This window comes from Balaenoptera ricei, chromosome 14 (genome assembly GCF_028023285.1).
Source record: "Balaenoptera ricei isolate mBalRic1 chromosome 14, mBalRic1.hap2, whole genome shotgun sequence".
In the NCBI taxonomy this organism is placed as follows: domain Eukaryota; kingdom Metazoa; phylum Chordata; class Mammalia; order Artiodactyla; family Balaenopteridae; genus Balaenoptera; species Balaenoptera ricei.
The window spans coordinates 57,980,155-58,006,400 of record NC_082652.1 but is presented as its reverse complement, the minus strand read 5'-3'; the positions used below and the strand labels follow the sequence as shown (position 1 = coordinate 58,006,400).

General features: G+C 35.5%; 1 protein-coding gene across 7 annotated transcripts in view; it reads right to left on the bottom strand.

Moving 5' to 3' along the window:
• Nucleotides 1–26,246, bottom strand: part of PIK3C3 (phosphatidylinositol 3-kinase catalytic subunit type 3) — a 167,927-nt gene that overhangs the window by 78,584 nt on the left and 63,097 nt on the right. For all 7 annotated transcript variants that reach the window (XR_009497258.1, XR_009497257.1, XM_059894393.1 and 4 more), the window contains 2 exons: nt 26,016–26,108; nt 17,122–17,307 (listed from right to left, as the gene is read on the bottom strand). Coding sequence is in view for 5 of the 7 variants with exons in the window: in XM_059894393.1 (XP_059750376.1) it covers nt 17,122–17,307; nt 26,016–26,108 (279 nt within the window). In the remaining 2 variants the exon portion in view is untranslated. The remainder of the gene's footprint in view (nt 1–17,121; nt 17,308–26,015; nt 26,109–26,246) is intronic.

Sequence of the window (26,246 nt, the reverse complement as noted above, 5' to 3'; positions counted from 1 at the left end):
CCCAGAAGAAGAAGAGAAAAAAAAAGGGACTGAGAAAATAGTTGAAAACTTCCCTAATATGGGAAAGGAAATAGTTAATCAAGTCCTGGAAGCAAGTCCTGGAGAGTCCCATACAGGATAAATCCAAGGAGAAACACACCAAGACACATATTAATCAAACTATCAAAAATTAAATATAAAGAAAACATATTAAAAGCAGCAAGGGAAAACAACAAATAACACACAAGGGAATCCCCATAAGGTTAACAGCTGATCTTTCAGCAGAAACTCTGCAAGCCAGAAGGGAGGGGCAGGATATACTTAAAGTGATGAAGGAGAGAAACCTACAACCAAGATTACTCTACCCAGCAAGGATCTCATTCAGATTTGATGGAGAAATTAAAACCTTTACAGACAAGCAAAAGCTGAGAGAGTTCAGCACCACCAAACCAGCTTTACAACAAATGCTAAAGGAACTTTTCTAGGCAAGAAACACAAGAGAAGGAAAACACCTACAATAACAAACCCAAAACATTTAAGAAAATGGGAATAGAAACATACATATCGATAATTACCTTAAATGTAAATGGATTAAATGCTCCCAACAAAAGACACAGACTGGCTGAATGGATACAAAAACAACACCCATATATATGCTGTCTACAAGAGACCCACTTCAGACCTAGGGACACATACAGACTGAAAGTGAGGGGATGGAAAAAGATATTCCATGCAAATGGAAATCAAAAGAAAGCTGGAGTTGCAATTCTCATATCAGACAAAGTAGATTTTAAAATAAAGACAATTACAAGAGACAAAGAAGGACACTATATAATGATCAAGGGATCGACCCAAAAGGAAGGTATAACAATTGTAAATATTTATGCATCCAACATAGGAGCACCTCAATACATAAGGCAAATACTAACAGCCATAAAAGGGGAAATTGACAGTAACACAATCATAGTAGGGGACTTAAACACCCCACTTTCACCAATGGACAGATCATCCAAAATGAAAATAAATAAGGAAACACAAGCTTTAAATGATACATTAAACAAGATGGACTTAATTGATATTTATAGGACAATCCACCCCAAAACAACAGAATACACATTTTTCTCAAGTGCTCATGGAACATTCTCCAAGATAGATCATATCGTGAGTCACAAATCAAGCCTTGGTAAATTTAAGAAAATTGAAATCGTATCAAGTATCTTTCCCGACCACAACACTATGAGACTAGATATCAATTACAGGAAAAGACCTGTAAAAAATACAAACACATGGAGGCTACACAGTACACTACTTAATAACGAAGTGATCACTGAAGAAATCAAAGAGGAAATAAAAAAATACCTAGAAACAAATGACAATGGAGACACAATGACCCAAAACCTATGGGATGCAGCAAAAGCAGTTCTAAGAGGGAAGTTTATAGCAATACAAGCCTACATCAAGAAACAGGAAACATCTCGAATAAACAACCTAACCTTGCACCTAAAGCAATTAGAGAAAGAAGAGCAAAAAAAAACCCCAAAGGTAGCAGAAGGAAAGAAATCATAAAGATCAGATCAGAAATAAATGAAAAAGAAATGAAGGAAACAATAGCAAAGATCAATGAAACTAAAAGCTGGTTCTTTGAGAAGATAAACAAAATTGATAAACCATTAGCTAGACTCATCAAGAGAAAAAGGGAGAAGACTCGAATCAATAGAATTAGAAATGAAAAAGGAGAAGTAACCACTGACACTGCAGAAATACAAACGATCATGAGAGAATACTACAAGCAACTCTATGCCAATAAAATGGACAACCTGGAAGAAATGAATAGATTCTTAGAAATGCACAACCTGCCAAGACTGAACCAGGAAGAAATAGAAAATATGAACAGACCAATCACGAGCACTGAAATTGAAACTGTGATTAAAAATCTTCCAACAAACAAAAGCCCAGGACCAGATGGCTTCGCAGGCGAACTGTATCAAACATTTAGAGAAGAGCTAACACCTATCCTTCTCAAACTCTTCCAAAATATTGCAGAGGGAGGAACACCCCTCAACTCATTCTACGAGGCCACCATCATCCTGACACCAAAACCAAAGATGTCACAAAGAAAGAAAACTACAGACCAATATCACTGATGAACATAGATGCAAAAATCCTCAACAAAATACTAGCAAACAGAATCCAACAGCACATTAAAAGGATCATACACCATGATCAAGTGGGGTTTATCCCAGGAATGCAAGGATTCTTCAATATACGCAAATCAATCAACGTGATACATCATATTAACAAATTGAAGGAGAAAAACCATATGATCATCTCAATAGATACAGAGAAAGCTTTCGACAAAATTCAACACCCATTTATGATAAAAGCCCTGCAGAAAGTAGGCATAGAGGGAACTTTCCTCAACATAATAAAGGCCATATATGACAAACCCACAGCCAACATTGTCCTCAATGGTGAAAAACTGAAACCATTTCCACTAAGATCAGGAACAAGACAAGGTTGCCCACTCTCACCACTATTATTCAACATAGTTTTGGAAGTGTTAGCCACAGCAATCAGAGAAAAAAAGAAATAAAAGGAATCCAAATCAGAAAAGAAGAAGTACAGTTACAGAAAGATAGACACGATGAAAAGGCAGAAGGCTATGTACCAGATGAAGGAACAAGAAAAAACCCCAGAAAAACAACTAAATGAAGTGGAGATAGGCAACCTTCCAGAAAAAGAATTCAGAAAAATGATAGTGAAGATGATCCAGGACCTCGGAATAAGAAAGGAGGCAAAGATTGAGAAGATGCAAGAAATGATTAACAAAGACCTAGAAGAATTAAAGAACAAACAAACAGAGATGAACAATACAATAACTGAAATGAAAACTACACTAGAAGGAATCAATAGCAAAATAACTGAGGCAGAAGAACGGATAAGTGACCTGGAAGACAGAATGGTGGAATTCACTGCTGCAGAACAGACTAAAGAAAAAAGAATGAAAAGAAATGAAGACAGCCTAAGAGACCTCTGGGACAACATTAAACGCAACAACATTCGCATTATAGGGGTCCCAGAAGGTGAAGAGAGAGAGAAAGGACCAGAGAAAATATTTGAAGAGATTATAGTCGAAAACTTCCCTAACATGGGAAAGGAAATAGCCACCCAAGTCCAGGAAGCGCAGAGAGTCCCATACAGGATAAACCCAAGGAGAAACACGCCGAGACACATAGTAATCAAAGTGGCAAAAATTAAAGACAAAGAAAAATTATTGAAAGCAGCAAGGGAAAAATGACAAATAACATACAAGGGAACTCCCATAAGGTTAACAGCTGATTTCTCAGCAGAAACTCTGCAAGCCAGAAGGGAGTGGCATGATATACTTAAAGTGATGAAAGGGAAGAACCTACAACCAAGATTACTCTACCCAGCAAGGATCTCATTTAGATTTGATGGAGAAATCAAAAGCTTTACAGACAAGCAAAAGCTACGAGAATTCAGCACCACCAAACCAGCTCTACAACAAATGCTAAAGGAACTTCTCTAAGTGGGAAACACAAGAGAAGAAAAGGACCTACAAAAACAAACCCAAAACAATTAAGAAAATGATCATAGGAACATACATATCGATAATTACCTTAAACGTGAATGGATTAAATGCCCCAACCAAAAGACATATAGACTGGCTGAATGGATACAAAAACAAGACCCATATATATGCTGTCTACAAGAGACCCACTTTAGACCTAGGTACACATACAGACTGAAAGTGAGGGGATGGAAAAAGATATTCCATGCAAATGGAAAGCAAAAGAAAGCTGGAGTAGCTATACTCATATCAGATAAAATAGACTTTAAAATAAAGAATGTTACAAGAGACAAGGAAGGACACTACATAATGATCAAGGGATCAATCCAAGAAGAAGATATAACAATTATAAATATATATGCACCCAACATAGGAGCACCTCAATACATAAGGCAACTGCTAACAGCTATAAAGGAGGAAATTGACAGTAACACAATCATAGTGGGGGACTTTAACACCTCACTTACACCAATGGACAGATCATCCAAAATGAAAATAAATAAGGAAACAGAAGCTTTAAATGACACAATAGACCAGATAGATTTAATTGATATTTATAGGACATTCCATCCAAAAACAGCAGATTACACGTTCTTCTCAAGTGCGCACGGAACATTCTCCAGGATAGATCACATCTTGGGTCACAAATCAAGCCTCAGTAAATTTAAGAAAATTGAAATCATATCAAACATCTTTTCTGACCACAACGTTATGAGATTAGAAATGAATTACAGGGAAAAAACGTAAAAAAGACAAACACATGGAGGCTAAACAATACGTTACTAAATATCCAAGAGATCACTGAAGAAATCAAAGAGGAAATAAAAAAACACCTAGAGACAAATGACAATGAAAACACAACGACCCAAAACCTATGGGATGCAGCAAAAGCAGTTCTAAGAGGGAAGTTTATAGCTATACAAGCCTACCTAAAGAAACAAGAAAAATCTCAACTAAACAATCTAACCTTACACCAAAAGAAACTAGAGAAAGAAGAACAAACAAAACCCAAAGTTAGCAGAAGGAAAGAAATCATAAAGATCAGAGCAGAAATAAATGAAATAGAAAACAAAGAAAATAGCAAAGATCAATAAAACTAAAAGTTGGTTCTTTGAGAAGATAAACAAAATTGATAAGCCATTAGCCAGACTCGTCAAGAAAAAGAGGGAGAGGACTCAAATCAATAAAATCAGAAATGAAAAAGGAGAAGTTACAACAGACACCGCAGAAATACAAAGCATCCTAAGACACTACTACAAGCAACTTTATGCCAATAAAATGGACAACCTGGAAGAAATGGATAAATTCTTAGAGAGGTATAACCTTCCAAGATTGAACCAGGAAGAAACAGAAAGTATGAACAGACCAATCACAAGTAATGAAATTGAAACTGTGATTAAAAATCTTCCAACAAACAAAAGTCCAGGACCAGATGGCTTCACAGGTGAATTCTATCAAACATTTAGAGAAGAGCTAACACCTATCATTCTCAAACTCTTCCAAAAAATTGCAGAGGAAGGAACACTCCCAAACTCATTCTATGAGCCCACCATCACCCTGATACCAAAACCAGACAAAGACACTACAAAAAAAGAAAATTACAGACCAATATCACTGATGAATATAGATGCAAAAATCCTCAACAAAATACTAGCAAACAGAATCCAACAACACATTAAAAGGATCATACACCACGATCAAGTGGGATTTATCCCAGGGATGCAAGGATTCTTCAATATACGCAAATCAATCAATGTGATACACCATATTAACAAATTGAAGAATAAAAACCATATGATCATCTCAATAGACGCAGAAAAAGCTTTTGACAAAATTCAACACCCATTACTGATAAAAACTCTCCAGAAAGTGGGCATAGAGGGAACCTACCTCAACATAATAAAGGCCATATATGACAAACCCACAGCAAACATCATTCTCAACAGTGAAAAACTGAAAGCATTTCCTCTAATATCAGGAACGAGACAAGGATGTCTACTCTCACCACTATTATTCAACATAGTTCTGGAAGTCCTAGCCACGGCAATCAGAGAAGAAAAAGAAATAAAAGGAATACAAATTGGAAAAGAAGAAGTAAAGCTGTCACTGTTTGCGGATGACATGATACCATACATAGAGAATCCTAAAACTGCCCCCAGAAAACTGCTAGAGCTAATTAATGAATATGGTAACGTTGCAGGATACAAAATTAATGCACAGAAATCTCTTGCATTCCTATACACTAATGATGAAAAATCTGAAAGAGAAATTATGGAAACACTCCCATTTACCATTGCAACAAAAAGAATAAAATACCTAGGAATAAACCTACCTAGGGAGACAAAAGACCTGTATGCAGAAAACTATAAGACACTGATGAAAGAAATTAAAGATGATATCAACAGATGGAGAGATATACCATGTTCTTGGATTGGAAGAATCAACATTGTGAAAATGAGTATACTACCCAAAGCAATTTACAGATTCAATGCAAGCCCTATCAAATTACCAATGGCATTTTTTAAGGAGCTAGAACAAATCATCTTAAAATTTGTATGGAGACACAAAAGACCCCGAATAGCCAAAGCAGTCTTGAGGCAAAAAAATGGAGCTGGAGGAATCAGACTCCCTGACTTCAGGCTATACTACAAAGCTACAGTAATCAACACAATATGGTACTGGCACAAAAACAGAAACACAGATCAATGGAACAAGATAGAAAGCCCAGAGATTAACCCACGCACCTATGGTCAACTAATCTATGACAAAGGAGGCAAAGATACACAATGGAGAAAAGACAGTCTCTTCAATAAGTGGTGCTGGGAAAACTGCACAGCTACATGAAAAAGAATGAAATTAGAATACTCCCTAACACCATACACAAAAATAAACTCAAAATGGATTAGAGACCTACATATAAGACTGGACACTATAAAACTCTTAAAGGAAAACATAGGAAGAACACTCTTTGACATAAATCACAGCAAGATCTTTTTTGATCCACCTCCTAGAGTAATGGAAATAAAAACAAAAATAAACAAATGGGACCTAATGAAACTTCAAAGCGTTTGCACAGCAAAGGAAACCATAAACAAGACGAAAAGACAACCCTCAGAATGGGAGAAAATATTTGCAAATGAATCATCGGACAAAGGCTTAATCTCCAAAATATATAAACAGCTCATTCAGCTCAATATTAAAGAAACAAACACCCCAATCCAAAAATGGGCAGAAGACCTAAATAGACATTTCTCCAAAGAAGACATACAGATGGCCACAAAGCACATGAAAAGATGCTCAACATCACTAATTATTAGAGAAATGCAAATCAAAACTACAATGAGGTATCACCTCACTCCTGTTAGAATGGGCATCAACAGAAAATCTACAAACAACAAATGCTGGAGAGGGTGTGGAGAAAAGGGAACCCTCTTGCACTGTTGGTGGGAATGTAAATTGATACAGCCACTATGGAGAACAATATGGAGGTTCCTTAAAAAACTAAAAATAGAATTACCATATGACCCAGCAATTCCACTACTGGGCATATACCCAGAGAAAACCATAATTCAAAAAGACACATGCACCCGAATGTTCATTGCAGCACTATTTACAATAGCCAGGTCATGGAAGCAACCTAAATGCCCATTAACAGACGAATGGATAAAGAAGATGTGGTACATATATACAATGGAATATTACTCAGCCATAAAAAGGAACGAAATTGAGTCATTTGTTGAGAAGTGGATGGATCTAGAGACTGTCATACAGAGTGAAGTAAGTCAGAAAGAGAAAAACAAATATCGTATATTAATGCATGTATGTGGAACCTAGAAAAATGGTACAGATGAGCCAGTTTGCAGGGCAGAAGTTGAGACACAGATGTAGAGAATGGACATATGGACACCAAGGGGGGAAAACTGCGGTGGGGTGGGGATGGTGGTGTGCTGAATTGGGCGATTGGGATTGACATGTATACACTGATGTGTATAAAACTGATGCCTAATAAGAACCTGCAGTATAAAAAAACAAACAAACAACTAATACTAAACTTTCATTGGGTTATTTGTATGGAAATATGTTAATATAAATGTTTCAGACATTACATGAAATTTCTAAAAATCTTATATTTGTATTTGTATGGAAATATGTATGGAAATATGTTAATATAAATGTTTCAGACATCTGAAATTTCTAAAAATCTTATATTTGTATTTGTATGGAAATATGTATGGAAATATGTTAATATAAATGTTTCAGACATGAAATTTCTAAAAATCTTATATTTGTATTTGTATGGAAATATGTATGGAAATATGTTAATATAAATGTTTCAGACATATGAAATTTCTAAAAATCTTATATTTGTATTTGTATGGAAATATGTATGGAAAAATGTTAATATAAATGTTTCAGACATTACATGAAATTTCTAAAAACTCTTATATGTTCTGGTATAATGTTATAAGTAATAATCCTAGTTATTACTTTAAAATGTATATCTCAAAAATAAGTAAAAAAAAAAAAAAAAAAAGAAAGAAGTAAAGCTGTCACTGTTTGCAGATGACATGATACTACACATAGAGAATCCTAAAGATGCTACCAGAAAACTACTAGAGCTAATCAATGAATTTGGTAAAGTAGCAGGATACAAAATTAATGCACAGAAATCTCTTGCATTCCTATACACTAATGATGAAAAATCTGAAAGTGAAATTAAGAAAACACTCCCGTTTACCATTGCAACAAAAAGAATAAAATATCTAGGAATAAACCTACCTAAGGAGACAAAAGACCTGTATGCAGAAAATTACAAGACACTGATGAAAGAAATTAAAGATGATACAAATAGATGGAGAGATATTCCATGTTCTTGGATTAGAAGAATCAACATTATGAAAATGACTCTACTACCCAAAGCAATCTACAGGTTCAATGCAATACCTATCAAACTACCACTGGCATTTTTCACAGAACTAGAACAAAAAATTTCACAATTTGTATGGAAACACAAAAGACCCCGAATAGCCAAAGCAATCTTAAGAATGAAAAATGGAGCTGGAGGAATCAGGCAACCTGACTTCAGACTATATTACAAAGCTACAGTAATCAAGACAGTTTGGTACTGGCACAAAAACAGAAACATAGATCAATGGAACAGGATAGAAAGACCAGAGATAAACCCATGCACATATGGTCACCTTATCTTTGATAAAGGAGGCAAGCATATACAGTGGAGAAAAGACAGCCTCTTCAATAAGTGGTGCTGGGAAAACTGGACAGGTACATGTAAAAGTATGAAATTAGAACACTCCCTGACACCATACACAAAAATAAACTCAAAATGGATTAAAGACCTAAGTGTAAGGCCAGACACTATCAAACTCTTAGAGGAAAACATAGGCAGAACACTCTATGACATAAATCAAAGCAAGATCCTTTTTGACCCAGCTCCTAGAGAAATGGAAATAAAAACAAAAATAAACAAATGGGACCTAATGAAACTTCAAAGCTTTTGCACAGCAAAGGAAACCATAAACAAGACCAAAAGACAACCCTCAGAATGGGAGAAAATATTTGCAAATGAAGCAACTGACAAAGGATTAATCTCTAAGATTTACAAGCAGCTCATGCAGCTCAATAACAAAAAAACAAACAACCCAATCCAAAAATGGGCAGAAGACCTAAATAGACATTTCTCCAAAGAAGATATACAGATTGCCAACAGACACATGAAAGAATGCTCAACATCATTAATCATTAGAGAAATGCAAATCAAAACTACAATGAGATATCATCTCACACCAGTCAGAATGGCCATCATCAAAAAATCTATAAACAATAAATGTTGGAGAGGGTGTGGAGAAAAGGGAACCCTCTTGCACTGTTGGTGGGAATGTAAATTGATACAGCCACTATGGAGAACAGTATGGAGGTTCCTTAAAAAACTAAAAATAGAACTACCATACGACCCAGCAATCCCACTACTGGGCATATACCCTGAGAAAACCATAATTCAAAAAGAGTCATGTACCAAAATGTTCATTGCAGCTCTAGTTACAATAGCCAGGACATGGAAGCAACCTAAGTGTCCATCATCAGATGAATGGATAAAGAAGATGTGGCACATATATACAATGGAATATTACTCAGCCATAAAAAGAAATGAAATGGAGGTATTTGTAGTGAGGTGGATGGAGTTAGAGTCTGTCATACAGAGTGAAGTAAGTCAGAAAGAGAAAAACAAATACAGTATGCTAACACATATATATGGAATCTAAGGAGAAAGAAAAAAAAAAGGTCATGAAGAACCTAGTGGCAAGACGAGAATAAAGACACAGACCTACTAGAGAATGGACTTGAGGATATGGGGAGGGGGAGGGGTAAGATGTGACACGGTGAGAGAGTGGCATGGACATATATACACTACCAAATGTAAAACAGATAGCTAGTGGGAAGCAGCCGCATAGCACAGGGAGATCAGCTCGGTGCTTTGTGACCACCTAGAGGGGCAGGATAGTGAGGGTGGGAGGGAGGGAGACGCAAGAGGGAAGAGATATGGGAGCATATGTATATGTATAACTGATTCACTTTGTTATAAAGCAGAAACTAACACACTATTGTAAAGCAATTATACTCCAATAAAGATGTTTAAAAAAAATAAATAAAAAATAAAAAAATAATTACAGGGCTTCCCTGGTGGTGCAGTGGTTAAGAATCCGCCTGCCAATGCAGGGGAAACAGGTTCGAGCCCTGGCCTGGGAAGATCCCACATGTCACGGAGCAACTAAGCCCGTGCGCCACAACTACTGACCCTGAGCTCTAGAGCCCGTGATCCACAACTACTGAGCTCATGTGCCACAACTACTGAAGCCTGCGTGCCTAGAGCCTGTGCTCCACAACAAGAAAAGCCACCGCAATGAGAAGCCCGCACACCGCAACGAAGAGTAGCCCCTGCTCACCGCAACTAAAGAAAGCCCACGGGCAGCAACGAAGACCCAACACAGCCAAAAATAAATAAATTAATTAATTAAAAAAACAAAACAAAACAAAAAATAATTACAAATTGAAGAAACTCACAGAACTCAAAAAAAAATTAAAGCGTCTATTGTCTTCCAGTTCCAATTGCCACTCAGGCACTCAAAACTCATAATTAGATAATTTGAGACTTTGTGACTATCAGTTCAATTTCAGTCACCTTTCCTTAAGCCCAGAAACCAGGTTAAATCCCTTGTAAATATTTCATGGACCACTCTTTCCTTTCATGTCTGTAACAACTACAGCATTTGTAATTACTTGTTTATTTACTCTTTGTCATTTCCACTATTTTATAAATTCCATGAGGACAAACTACTTCCCAACAACGTATTTTCCCTTACTTAAACCAAAATATATTCTTTTCATAATTTTTTCTTATATTGACAGTCAACGTTTCTTATAATTACAAAAAGCAATATACATGATTTTACCATTAAATACCATTTTTTCTCAAAAAATTAAATGAAAGGTTAACTGGCTTATTTATTCTTACTCAAATATATCCGTATCAGTGGCCAGGGAAATCAAATGACTGTATCAAAGCACCTCTATAGTGTTCCGTTTCTAAAAACAATTTTTAATTGGATCAATAAATGTTTGATTTTCTATTTTTTAATTTGAGATTTATGGCATCTAACAGCTAGGTATGCTTATATGCTTATTTTAAGAAACAAAATTACATAACAGAAAATAGATTAATCAAGTATCCTTCTTAGGAGGTATACGTAATTCAGTTTCACTGCTAGCCTCGCATGCTTCGGAAATGCTGCTGAATGTATCACCTAGTGTGTTTTCCCAAGTATAGAAAAGACTTACTACATGAAATCAAAAACGCTGCATTGTTATTAAATTTCTCAGGAAGGAGAAATTTGGAAGAAAACTCCTCTTTTTAAGTCATTCATCACAATCTGATTGTGTTAGTCATCTGGTATTCTGTATTCAAACTACACTTTCCTTCATTTGTATGAAAATCAATTAATTTCAGTAGTAAGTGCAAAGTCTGTTTGCTCATTAAACAGGCACATCTTGGAAAATATAAAATTCCTCCAAGCATGAAGGACATAAGCATAGAAGTAAAACAAAACAAACAAAAAATCATATTTCTATCTCAGGCAATTCAGTAAATATCTCCTAAGAGCTAAGAAATACTATCTAGATAGCAATCACCATTCTTCTCAAGAACAAGTTAATTCTAATGCTTCAGAATATAAATGCAACGTTCCCTGTCAAAATCACTCCCATTTCTTATTGAATTAAGCATAACTCTTCATATAGACATTTACAGTTAGACAGTTACAGTCAGATACATGGGTTCCGACCTTGCTTCCCAGGCAGCTACATATATCCCACACTTCTGTTAAAGCGAAATATTTTCTATTTTTCCTGTACTTTTCAATCTCTTTGCCTTTGCTCATATTGCTCTCTCCACTTGGAATGTAAACTCATGTCCAACTCTGAAAATTCTCTTCCTTCATTGTCTATCTCAAATGCCACTTCTTCCTCAAATTCTAATGGGGAATCTCTCTCCTTTTGAGCCACACAGTAGTAAGAAATACGGCTTTTAAAAATTCTGAAATAGCACATTAAACAAATCAAATTCAGAAAGATATTAAAAGACTGATTAATATTTATTTTACAAATGTATGGTGAGTTTAACATTAGGAATTCAGCATCTATTTCATGCACAGTATATACTAAATATCAATGTTTTTCAGATAGCATGATGCTATACCTACAAATTACAGGGACCCACCTAACACTTAATAGAACTATCAAGAAACATCACTAAAGAAACTAGATAAAATATAAATATTAAAACAAAAACATAGTTTTCCATTTAACCAACAAACAGAAATAAGAGATAAAAGGGGTGAGGTAGTTCATAATAGTAACAATTGTCACAGAATAAATATAATTTTTTAAAATGTGAAAAAAATTTTATAAAATTGTGACTTGAATAATCATGTATCTCCAGGAGGGAAGATTTAATATCATAAAGATGTTAATCTTCCCTAATATAATACACAAATTTAATGTAATTCCACTTAAGATTCTGGTGGAGTTTTAAGAAAATGACAAAATTGTTCTAAATTTAGAATAAATATACAAAAATTATAAAGAAAATTGTTTAAGAAAAAAAGAAAGGGAGGGGTTTTATCCAATCATATGTTTAAAGTTATTATGAAGCAACTGCAATTTTTTAAAGTATGATACAAGCACAAAAACAGAAGATTCATAAAGGATTATCAGAAAAAAGCATATGTAAAAGGCATATATATTGTGACAATAATTCCAATGCAAGCTACTTATTCAAGAATATGGAAAAACATATATTCAAAAGTCTATTCACTAAAATAGTTACAGCAAAAGATTAGAAATAAAACAACTGCCTACCAGAAGAAGATGACTGGTTAAATAAATTATAAAATAAATTTGCAGTAAAATATTATGCTGCTGTTTGAAAGGAATAAGGTACATCTACAGGTATCCATAAAGTCTAAAAACACAGTGCTTTCCTACAGATTAAATGTGCCTTTGACACCATTTGCCTTGACAGTCATTTGCCTATGTTTCCAGACCTTACGGACACCAAATATATGTGTTGAAGATGAGAAAATGTCCAAGATTATACTGTTCAATTAATAAGGCAAGTTTTTAACAATATGTATAGGATATTCCTATTTTTCTTAATTTTTAAAGAGGTGCATATATATAGCATACATGCATATATATGCTTGCAATTTGCATAGATAATATATGAAAAGATATAAGAGTGGCTACCTTTCTATGGATAAAAAATGGTTGGAGAAGTGGAGTTATTAAAGGAATATTACTTTCTATGTTACTATTTCATTTACAATTTAAAAGCAAAGCAAATCAGAAAAAAAAAAGATGATAATATCATATAGTAAAGGAACAAATCAAATGCTGTGGGATCAGGAAAGAAACAAAGAAAAATGTCATCTGCTTCCTGGAATGGTTAAGAGAGGTTTCTCAGAGATGTTGAGGTCTGTGCTACAGCTTGAAGGATGAACAGCAGGATGACTCCACTAGGACGATGAAGTAGCACATATAAAGGCCTGGCAGGCCTGGCTACTGGAGGGACTACAGCTTATTGAAAAAATCAGACTGTCCAAATATAAAACACAGTATTTTTCATTCAAGTTTTTTTGTCATCCAAGATGTGGATATTTAGACAAAGTGACCTTTGACGTATTTTTGATGCTATGATTATATGATTATATTATATATTATTATGGGTTGGCCAAAAGGTTCGCTCGTTTTTTTTCCGTAAGACGGCTCTAGTAGCACTTAGTTGTCTTTAATTTCATTCAAAACAATTTTGTTAGATCGTATTGTGACAGCTGTCATATCAAGTGTGCATTTTTAAAAAAACTTATCAAAATTGGTGCATTTTTGTGTAGCCATTTTAATATTGAGGATGGAAGAAAAAAAAGCAACATTTTCGTCATATTATGCTTTATTATTTCAAGAAAGGTAAAAACGCAACTGAAACGCAAAAAAGGATTTGTGCAGTGAATGGAGAAAGTGCTGTGACGGATCAAACATGTCAAAAGCAGTTTGCGAAGTTTCATGCTGGAGATTTCTCAGTGGACGATGCTCCATGGTCGGATAGACCAGTTGAAGTTGATAGCAATCAAATCGAGACATTAACTGAGAAGAATCAACATAATACCATGAAGGAGATAGCTGACATACTCAAAATACCCAAATCAAGCATTGAAAATCATTTGCACCAGCTTGGTTATCTTTATCACTTTGTTGCTTGGGTTCCACATAAGTTAAGCAAAAGAAACCTTCTTGACCATATTTCCACATGCAATTCTCTACTTAAACGTAATGAAAACGTTCTGTTTTTAAAACAAATTGTGACAGGCGATGAAAAGTGGATACTGTACAATAATGTGGAATGGAAGAGATCGTGGGGCAAGTGAAATGAACCACCACCAACCACACCAAAGCCTGATTGATCTTCATCCAAAGAAGGTGATGTTGTGTATATGGTGGGATTGGAAGGGAATCCTCTATGATGAGCTCCTTCCGGAAAACCAAACGATCAATTCCAACAAGTACTGCTCCTAATTAGACCAACTGAAAGCAGCACTCAACGAAAAGCGTCTGGAATTAGTCAACAGAAAACGCATAATCTTCCATCAGGATAATGCAAGACAGCATGTTTCTTTGATGACCAGTCAAAAACTGTTACAGCTGGGAAGTTGTGATTCATCTGCTGTATTCACCAGACACTGCAGCTTCGGATTTCCATTTATTTTGGTCTTTACAAAATTCTCTTAATGGAAAAAATTTCAATTCCCTGGAAGACTATAAAAGGCACCTGGAACAGTTTTTTGCTCAAAAAGATACAAAGTTTTGGGAAGATGGCATTATGAAGCTGCCTGAAAAATGGCAGATGGTAGTGGAACAAAATGGTGAATATGCTGTTCAATAAAGTTCTTGGTGAAAATGAAAAATGTGTCTTTTACTTAAAAACCAAAGGAACTTCTTGACCAACCCAATATATGGTTATATTATTCTTTGAAATACCAAAAAACATTTGAAGTTTATAAGACCATAAATATTATACTATTCCACAGACAAAGCAAAAGGAGAAATTTTAAACCGATTAGAAATGAAAGGTACAACATGAATGATTTTAGTATGAAATTGACATAATATAAATTTGCAATCCTTCAGCATAACTGTATGAGTACAATTTTCAAAATTCTGCCCCAGATAATTTTTTTTCATAACTATCAAGTGGCATAAGCAGCTGTTATCACTATTTTTTGGATGGGAAACCGAGGTGAGAATAATACATGTTCCCAAAGACATACAGGTACATAGAGAAAAGACAAAATTCAAATCTTAATATACATCTGAAGATTCAGTAGAAACTGAATTAAAAGACCTTTTTTTTTTAAGCTGAGTATATACAAACCTCAAAAAACACACCAAAACTAACAACCATATTTTGTAGTTTAGGATGCATGCAATATTTCTATCATTATTCTTTACATCATAACAAAAACTGTAAAATGGTCTAGAAATAGTTCAGTACTTGCATGAATACTGTTAACTCCAGAGACAATCAAATGTTTAGCCTCTAAGCTTGTAAGGCAACAAAGTCAGGCAATCAAAAACAATGATTTACAATATTTCTATTTAAATTCTGAACCCACGTTGAGGGGGACTATCTTAACTATAGCCCAGAGGCCTTTCTGTTTGACTCATGTCAAACATAGATAAAGACTTAATGACTAAAGTGAAATTTCAACGAATTTCAAAACAAACATTTCACTATTTTAAATAAATATTGTAATAAATTTGTTACTTGTGATATAGTAAAAACAATAACGGAGAAGATAATATGCTGAATCACAATGCTAGGAATTGCTCTTTGATAGGAGAGTGAAAAACATCCTATTCCAATAAAATTATACAATATCTGAGACTTACCTCAAAATAATCTAGAGGAGGGTAGGGAAGGTGGAGGGGAGAATAATTGGTGTTAGAGATGAAACAAATTGTCTATGAGTTGGCAGCTGCTGAAGATGGGTAAATTATGTATGAGCATTCACTATACTACTTACTTCAGTGTTTAAATTTTATTGTAATTAAATACATATACAACTATCAACCTTAATAAATGCTGCATTTCGCTTCTTGAAATTCAGATACCACTACGAATTCAAAATAATAATCGGCGCTCCTATATATATTGAGGCTTGAGAAGAGTCATCCCATATTCCATAAGGCTTGCAGGTTAGCATAAACTATTAGGTTATGTTTGAGAACTCATTCCCTCTATAAAAATTAATAAGTAAAAAACTTAGTGAATTCATCTACCTTATTAGGAATTACTAAAATTCAAAATCCAGCAATGCTTTGGGTCAACACAGAGTTTTCTACCTTCCCTGGTGGCCTTAAATGTATATAAATAGCCACCATAATGTTTGTAGTCTTTCCTTTCCAGAGGATTCAAAACCACCTTCAGAAAATCTACATATACACATAATTGTCAGTAGCTCAAAATTTAAAGGAGGCGTTTGAAAGAGAATACAATGACCATGCACCTCTATGCTTTAAAGGCCCCAAGGGCTTTTCAGGGCTACAATTAAATGTGGCTTGTTGTAGACTGACTGACAGAGGGGATCCGAATTATTCCCTAGCTGGTACTGCATTAAACCATTTTTCACTAGAATTCCTTTTTCCAGACAGAGCAATACAAGCTCTACTACCAGGTAAATGTCCTGGGAGAGACTGTCCTATCACATAACAGATCAGGAAGTAAATTTTCATTTCAGAGGAGTCCTTGGAGGAATATTTTAATTTTGCTTCTGCAAACACATATAGTATATCCTGTTCCCTCTAAAAATTTCCCTCTCTCTCTCTCTCACACACACAAACACATACACAAACACACACAGTCCATAATCAGGCTCTAGTTTAAAATGTACCCAGTTGAAGAGGAGTAATGAATAACAATGCACCTCATCATCTGCCTGCCGTAACCGGGCAACAGCATAACGCCTCACTGTTGGATTGGTGTAATGAGAGGACAACAGCTCCAAGGAATCCTCTACATCCATTGGCTTCCATTTTCCCAGAAGTTCCAATGCCTGTTTGGCCTCCTGGGGTAGATCCCAATTAACACATTTCAAGAACTTCGTCAAAGCCTAAAATCAGAAAAGGTTTAAGAATTAGAAACAATAGCTTATTCTGGGATAGGAGGGGTCAAGGGTGACTAGGCAGAGCTCAACTTGGACTTGATGGCAGAGTCACAAAGTCAACGACAGACTCCTCACATAAACACTTTTTTAGTGTTTAGTATACACACAATCCTAGAAAAACACTGCAGAACGAGGAAAAAAAATAATCATGTTCCTTGTAACTTTATGTTTTTTTCAGGTCAAACCACTATGAATTTTTAAATTTTCTTCAGCTTTTCTTCGTTTTGCTTTTGTTATTTTAAAACACTGCAGACCTCAAGACAGGGAAATAGTTTGCATGTCTCACGAACTCTGAGATACCTTAGAGAAAACCTTCATTTTACAACATCGACATGTGAGACATAAAATATTACAGCCAATGAATGAGAGTCCAAAGTCAAGAAGGGCAGAACCCCACTCTTGAACACCTCCCAGAGTCAATGGTTTTCCTAGATACTCACATACAAGGACTCAAATGAAGTTAAATATGTATGTCTCTTTTACACAGAGAAGTAACTATTGGGGAATTAGTGTTTAATGGGGACTGAGTTTCAGATTAGGAAGGTGAAAAATTCGGGAGATGGATGATGGTGAGAGTTGCACAACAATGTGAATGTACTTAGTGCCACTGAACTATACAGTTAAATATGGTTAAAATATGTTTTATATTTAACCATATTATATATGGTTAAAGTATGTTTTATATTACGTGACTTTTACAATAAAAAAAACATTTAAAAAAAGGAAAAGACAAAAATTCCACAGACACAATAATAAAAATAGATAAATACATAGAAGCACCAGCTTCTGTATATATATATTCTGATTCAGCTGGCTGTTTGCAGAATCATTATGGAGCCTCACTTCTTTAGAAAGGTAGTGAAGTCTTCATAAGACTGTTGGGTAAGTAAACTACCTTTGAGCATATCATTAATGGCTGCATAACAATAAATGCTCTTTAAAGAAGGGTTTATACCTGTTTTCCATAAAAAGCAGTCCCTATTGCCAGATCTCCCTACTGGAAACACTTTCCTGGCTGATCCCAAGACATTTTCTTCTTTCTCTTCCTCTATGAATTCATCTCTTGAACAAAGATAACTTTAAAACTTTAAATTCCTGCTCTGCCCAATTAAAAATATTTTCATTAGTAAACTAATCAAGTTCTTAAAAAATGTTCACTTGGACAATAAAACACAATTACTCATTAGTATGACATAAAATGAATCTTCATTCCCATTCCCTAACTTACTCTTTTTTTTTTTTTTTTTTTAATATTTGTCTCACAAATGACTTTTATTTATTTATTTATTGGCTGCGTTGGGTCTTCGTTTCTGTGCGAGGGCTCTCTCCAGTTGCGGCAAGCGGGGACCACTCTTCATCGCGGTGCGCGGGCCTCTCACTGTCGCGGCCTCTCCCGTTGCGGAGCACAGGCTCCAGACGCGCAGGCTCAGCAGTTGCGGCTCACGGGCCCAGCTGCTCCGCGGCATGTGGGATCTTCCCAGACCAGGGCTCGAACCCGTGTCCCCTGCATTGGCAGGCAGACTCTCAACCACTGCGCCACCAGGGAAGCCCCCTAACTTACTCTTAATTTAACTAAATTAAGGGAAAAGGCACTATGGAGATGATCTAGGCCAGTGCTCAAATTTGTATATAATCTCAGTGAAGTGGCTTGCCCATCATCTCAAAATGGTGAGAGGCTAGACCCAGAATCTAAATCCATTGACTCTCAGCCCATGCATGTTACACCACATGGCTCCTCCTTATCATTGAGGCACTGCATCTCCTACTTAGCTAGGCCCATGCCCCTTGGAGCCATTACTCGACCAACACTTATTTCCTAAATCTGTTGTATGAAAAAAATGGGGCACAAGAGGAGGGTCACGTCCCAGGTCTTGAGTGAGTCCCTGGGACTGGCCACCTAGTGAGGGTCCTTGGCTTCGCACAGGAAAGAATTCAAGAGCCAAACACAGTAAAGTGAAAGCAGGTTTATTTAGAGAGATACACACTCCACAGACAGAGTGGGCCGTCTGAGGAGAGTGGTCATGGGAGATACACATTCCATATACAGAATGCAGTCTGTCTCAAAAGGCGAGAGTGGCCCAGAAATGTGGGGGTGGTTAGTTTTTTTTTTTGTTTTTTTTTTGTTTTTTGTTTTTTGTTTTTTTTGGGTGGTTAGTTTTTATGGGCTGGGTAATTTCATAGGCTAACACGAGGGAGGATTATTCCAACTATTTTAGGGAAAGGGGTAGAGATTTCCAGGAACTGGGCCACTGCCCACTTTTTGGCCTTTTATGGCTGGCCTCAGAACTGTCATGACGCCTGTGGGTGTGTCATTTAGCTAATGTATTACAATGAGTGTATAATGAGGCTCAAGGTCTCCCAGAAGTCAAATCTTCCACCATCTTGGGCCTATTAGGTTCTAACCAGTTTTTGTGGTATCCTGTTCTTAATGGTTGTATCATTCTTTTAATGGTTGTGCCCTGCCCCCTTCCCTCCTGTCTCAAATCCATTCCCAATTCCTGTCAATTATTTCCTGGCAATATTTCCTGTTGTTCCCCTCAGATTGATTCTCACTATACCAAACATCTAGAGTTTGGCACAGCCTTCTAGCTAAGAGCCTCAACACCAGTTTCTTTTCTAATCATTTCACAGACTGTCAGACACTCAAGCTGGAAGTGATTTTATTAGCACAAACTCCCACTGTCAGCAGAAATTTACCTTATAATATCTCTGCCCAAAAGAGACCCAATATTTACCTAAGTAATTCCAGGGACTAATTTCCAAAGTACTCATTGTATTTATAGACAGTGAAACCATTTTTGTTGTTTTTTAAACCTTGGCTTCTTTCTCAGAACATTCCTTGATACCTCTCACCACAATCCAAACCTGTGACTCTCATTAAGCTCTCATTGCCCCTCTATGGTTCAACCAAGCTAACCTATTTTATAATGACTGTCTAACTCCCGTCTACAAGGAGTTCATTCCTTCCTTATGCTCTTCGCCAAAACTGTAGTGTCATCTTCTTTAAGGCCAGCTTGTCAAACTCTCAACTTTTCCAGGCAGTTTTCAGCAACTTTCAGCTCTTCTTTTAGTAGCTGCCTCAGTTTTACTATCTTCATTTGAATGATGCTCTTCTAACTACCAAATGCTTTTCTGGGCATTCTTATGTCTACAACTGGAGTCTGCATCCCCCAAGGATAGCTGTCCATTTCTTCTGCACCTCCTGCACACCATTCAGGGCAGTGCTCCCTCTCCATATAAAAACATGGACTGCCCTCCTAACTTATTCTATGCATTTATTTTTCACTTCCAAAATGTATTTCTAGACTGAATGTGGAAACACAGCAATACTTCTTAAACAACTACAGTGAAAGCTTTGCCATTTCACAGTACACCAGTAGTCTTAATAGAAATGTGCAGGTATGTACTTATTATAAGCAAATCTTGCAGCAGGCTGATGTACTCAGTTCAGCAACTGAAACAATCTAACTCCCAGATTCTCAGATTTATAGATTTATTAGTAAGATTTACGGAATACACTGCTGCCAGGGAACTTAAGACACTGTACAAAGATTTCACAACTTGATAATGCTAAATGTTACAAATGTAAACAAGGAGATAATAGAATGAAGGAGGAAACAAGAAGAATAATGAGAAAGAAAGGAAGTGCAACAATTTGAAGACAGCTATAATAATGATGATACTTAATCTCAGGTCCTTTAAAGATGCTTTATTGATCTATGTAAAACAAAGGTACAGGATTCAAACGCAATTTTATCCCTAGAGCTTCCACAGATACTATAGGCTTTAGACTAAGGCAAGGTGTTTGGGTTCAAATCTTAATTTCCAGCTCCATCAATTATTACTGTGTCACATGGAGCACATTATTTAACTTTTAAGTGATCTATCTCATAAGGTTGTGGTAAAAATTAAATAAGTTAATGAATATAAATGCTTAAAACAGGATATATATATAATAAATAGTTGACAAATGTTAATTATTTCAACATCTGATATTATTGTTATTCTATTTTTGCTGTTGAGTCCAGCATCAAATGTTAACATTATTGTACGTATTACCACGTTTTATATTAATAGCAATAAATATTTTGTTAACCTCCTTTCTGATCTTAGAATCACTTCATTGTTATCTCCTACTTTTAGAATCATGATCACATTTCAGAGTTGAAAACACTGTATTTATCATATATATTTCTAATATTAACTTCTACCAACTAAATTACTGGAAATTACTACCTTGTTGCTAAAGGAAAACCTGTTCTTCTACTCAAGACACTTCTGACATCAAATGTGTGGGTTGTCCACATGAACCAATTTCCTAATTCTCTGCAGACACTGAGTGTCCTACAATTTAACTGAATTCTGACACTCAGTGCAGATTGCAGAGGTTAAGGGGTTAGTCTCACAAGACTGCTTCCCATTTCAGATGCCAAGAGCAAACACTGGATTCTCAGGTACCCATACTTCAGCCCAGCTTGGCTACATATTGGGGGTTCCCATGACCCTTCCTCAGCCTCAATAATTTGCTATTATGGCACAAAGAATTCAGAGAAATAGTTTACTTATTACTGCTGGTTTATTATAAAAGATATAAATGAATAACCAGGTGAAGAGGTACATTAGGCGAGGTCCGGAAGGGTCCCAAGCACAGGAGCTTCTGTCCCCATAGTTAGGAATGTGCCACCTTCCTGGCATATGGATGCATTCACCAACCCAGAAGCTCTATAGGTTTTCACAGAGATTCCATAACGTAGACACAATTGATTAAATCATTAGCCATTCGTGAGTTATTAATTCCATCACCAGCCCCTTTACGATCTCCCCTCCTCCCTCCCCAGAGGTCAAGGGTGGGGCTGAAAATTCCAACCCTCTAATCAGAGGTTTCGTTCTTTTGGCAATGAGCCCCACTCTTCAAGAGTCACCTCATTAGCATAAATACAGGTATAGTTGAAAGGGGCTTATTATGAAAAACAAAAGACACTCCTTTCATCCTTACCACTCATGAAATTCCTAAGGTTTTAGAAACTCTGTGCCAGGAACCAGAGATGAAGACCAAATATATGATTTCTTATTACATCACTGTATCACAGCTATTCTCCTAATATTTTAAATTCAAAACATTCAAAAACGAAATATTTTCTTACCCTGCTCCTTCCACTTGCCATATTTCCTTATTTCAGTCACTCAGGCCTAATTCTTGGGAATTACCTCCAAGTCATTTTACACATTATCCTCTCCTTCCTTTGCTCTCCAATACAGCTCTCAAAATCCATACATAAGCCTCCTAATTATGTCTCTTTTTTCATTCTCAGCTCTGCTCCAATCCACCTGGTTCATCTTCCTTAAAACACCACTTGTTTAGACACATTCTGTTTGCTTTAGGGGTTTCTTATTGCCAGTGATATCCAACTCTGAACCACAGAATTCAAGGCTCATTACAATCTGATTCCACCTTTTCTATTTAAAGAACATTTCATACAAACTTTTCTGTCTCCTGAACCTAACACTCTGCCTTACTCATGCTTTTCTTTCCCATGAAAAATGATCATCAAATAATAATGACCATCAAAGTTTGTTCAAACTTCAAGACCAATCTTGGCTCTGTAAAACCTCCCTCATATCATAGCACACTGATCTTGTGTTCTCCTTCACATCTCTATTATAGTAATTACCTAACTGTTTACTAATAAGACAGTGACCCTTTATCAGTTACTATCCTCTACTTCTCCATTTTGGTTGTGTGTAATTATCTTTTCCCCAAAACAGTTTTAATTTATATGAAATTTACAGGGACATAATACCTCAAAGCCCAGAGCCTTAAATAACACTAGGCCAAGAGCTGATACCAAATGCTTGCTGAATTGAATTCATTTCTGCTATGGTTTGCCATCAACTTCTTGCCAGGAGGCACAAATATGATTATTGTCCTGATGTCACTGTCTCAGAAGCAGCCTCATAAGAGCATTCAGTGTGCATCACTATTACCTTCACCATTATGACTCTTCCTACTATTTTTGTTCCCTAAGCATAATGGAAAGGAATTAATATAACGGTTATTTTTCATTAACATTTTAATAAGAAAGGCCATTTACCATGTTAAAATCTGAAATTTTTTTTTTAAAGCTGAATTTAAAAAGTTACAATAGTCACATTTTGAGTTCTGCAAAAATGAGTCACTTCCTATATGCTAAGGACCACAAAATTAAAAATACTTCATAAATTCAACTGATTTTGTTGGACAAACTTATTACTGTGAACTTTTCAGGCACAACATCAAGTCTAGACTAGAGGGCTTTTTATCCGAAATACTTAGGACAGGTCATTTAGAAAAAAATAGGTGGAAAGACCAAATTTAATTAAAAAATAAATAAGGAGTACAACTTTGTAAGAACCAATTTCCACCAACTTGTTTCCTGAGCACTGCTTTCTCTCTAGGAAATCATTTCAGCCTTAGGGCTCAACTGTAAAGAACCTAAATCACAGTTCCTGAGAAGCTGGCACTGAACGAATTTCTTTTATAAATAAATTAAAGGACAGTGGTACAGGAGTATTTATTTTCTACAAAACCCATTTTAAATTATTACAAAGATACAAATGCAGCTATTTTAATAATTCCTTTGGTCACTTCAAGACCAATATATATTTGGTTTTCTGAAAAGTGCTTCCTAAACATTAAAAAATAGTGTTCACTCTACTCTAGTGATCTTAAGAATCCTACAATATGTCCTGAGAATTGAAGTTTCATCACCTACCTTTCAAAAAGTTGAAATCAACTAGTTAAATGAAACTTGTCACACACTTTATATCACTTGAGCATTTTATTTCTTTTGCACATATCTAGAAGTAATTGAATTTCAGTGGGAAGTGATGACTTGTTAAAACAAACAGTTCCTTGGAAGCCTTTCTATCTAAGGGAGTTCTGCTTTGTAAATCTATTCTATGCTTCTTGAACCTATACATTCTAACAAGTTTAATTCAGTATCTTACTGCTTATTTTTAGACAGCACTGTGCTGCATCCAAGATGCAATTTCTGTGACCAAGGTTATTCTTCATTTAACAGAGTATCACGATACTAACTCAATCTTTCTATAAAACACAAAAATCATAAATCTGTGCTTCTGCTGATGAATCTTTCCTTTTTTGCAGGGATAAAGAGAATAACACTCAAAAGCTATAGCAAATTTAAAATTCCTCTCTCATTCTTGTTATAGATATAAAAGAGAATGAATATGATTCATCTACAAAGAATTTCCGAAGGCATCAATAAAAGATAAAGAAGAAAAGGTGAAGAGTTAAAATGAGCTGTAACTGGGTTTTTATCTTTACTTTAGAGACTAAAGGAAATACAATTGTTTCAGAAAAACAAGTTAACAAAGTAGCTAAAGACAATCTCATGAGACTGTAAACATTCATTCATTCATTCATTCTCACATAATTATATATCTGACAGATATTAATTTTCCTGATGCTTCTCTGTTTTGCCCACAATGCATTTCAGAATTCCTGTTAAGGCATACATGATGCTGTATATTCTGTATAATCCTCTTTTCTATGACTTCACTGACTACCTTCTCTACTAACTCATAAATGTGAGCCTATCAAGAAGCAGCATTTATAAGCTTTGATTCTGCACAGGTTCCTTAATCTCTCTAAGACTCAGGTTTCCTCATCTGTAGAATAGTTAACAATAATACCTATATTGTGGGGTTGTTGTGGGATTTCAAATATCCCTGACACACAGTGGTTGTTTAATAAATGCTGGTTATTATTATTATACCTTAACAGTTAGTCTTTGAACCTATGTTCTAAGAATTTACCGACTATTTTATGAACTAGAAGAGACTTAAAGTTCACTATAATTTAATGGACTCATATTAAATATGAGGAAACTAAAGCAGTCAAAAAGCTTCTTTGTGACAATAAATAGTAATAAATAGTAAGCCTCAAAACTAAGTCTCTACACTAAAGTCTAGTACTGACTGCTTCATTCCAATTCTCTCTCTCCAGAAACTTTATCTACTCCATAGTTTCATTATGGAAAGCAAATGTCTAGTTCTGACCTAGCCTCTATCCTCATGCCAAGCTGGATGCCATTCCACCAACTCAATTTACCATTTCAAATTACATTTCTCATACTCTCTCTCTAGCCACATCTCCTCCAGAATTCTATAGTTCTTTAAATAACATAAACCTTTTGCCAGCCACCCAGGCTCAAAGAGGTGAGAATAATGAAGATAAAGTGAGTCAACATTTACTCTGCACCTACTATGCATTAAGTACCCAACCAGGTTATTCATCTGTATTATCTCACCTGTGAAGGAGAGTTGTCATAATTAGAAAAATGAGGAAACAAAGCTTCCAAATCAACTTGCCTCACCTTACCCAGTAAGAGTAAGTTGTAGTGCTGGAAACTGAACCCAAGTCTCTCTGACTTAACCCATTCAGACATTGTCTCTACATCAACAAATAGGTACATGTGTCTTTGTGTTTTAAATTTTTAAAAAATGGAGTAACGATATATATTACTCTATAAACCTTTCTTTTTTCAAGTTTGAGAATAAGTCTGTATTTCTCTGGCAGTTTTACTTCATTTTGCTCATTAGCAACAAAGTTTATAGATAATTTGATATATGAAAATATTCAAGAAACTCACTTTTTCTTGATTAGTAAGATAATATCTAAACTTCCATACAAGATCTTGTTCTTCATATGTAAGTTGCTTGGTTGGTGGATAACTCACAATAATCTACAACAAAGAAAACAAAAAAACTACTTTTGTCAAATAAAAAAAAATTCCTATATATTTCCATTTCATTTAAAAATTTTCATTCATTTAAATATATATATAATTGAACTATTACAGAAGCAAGGAGAATATACATGC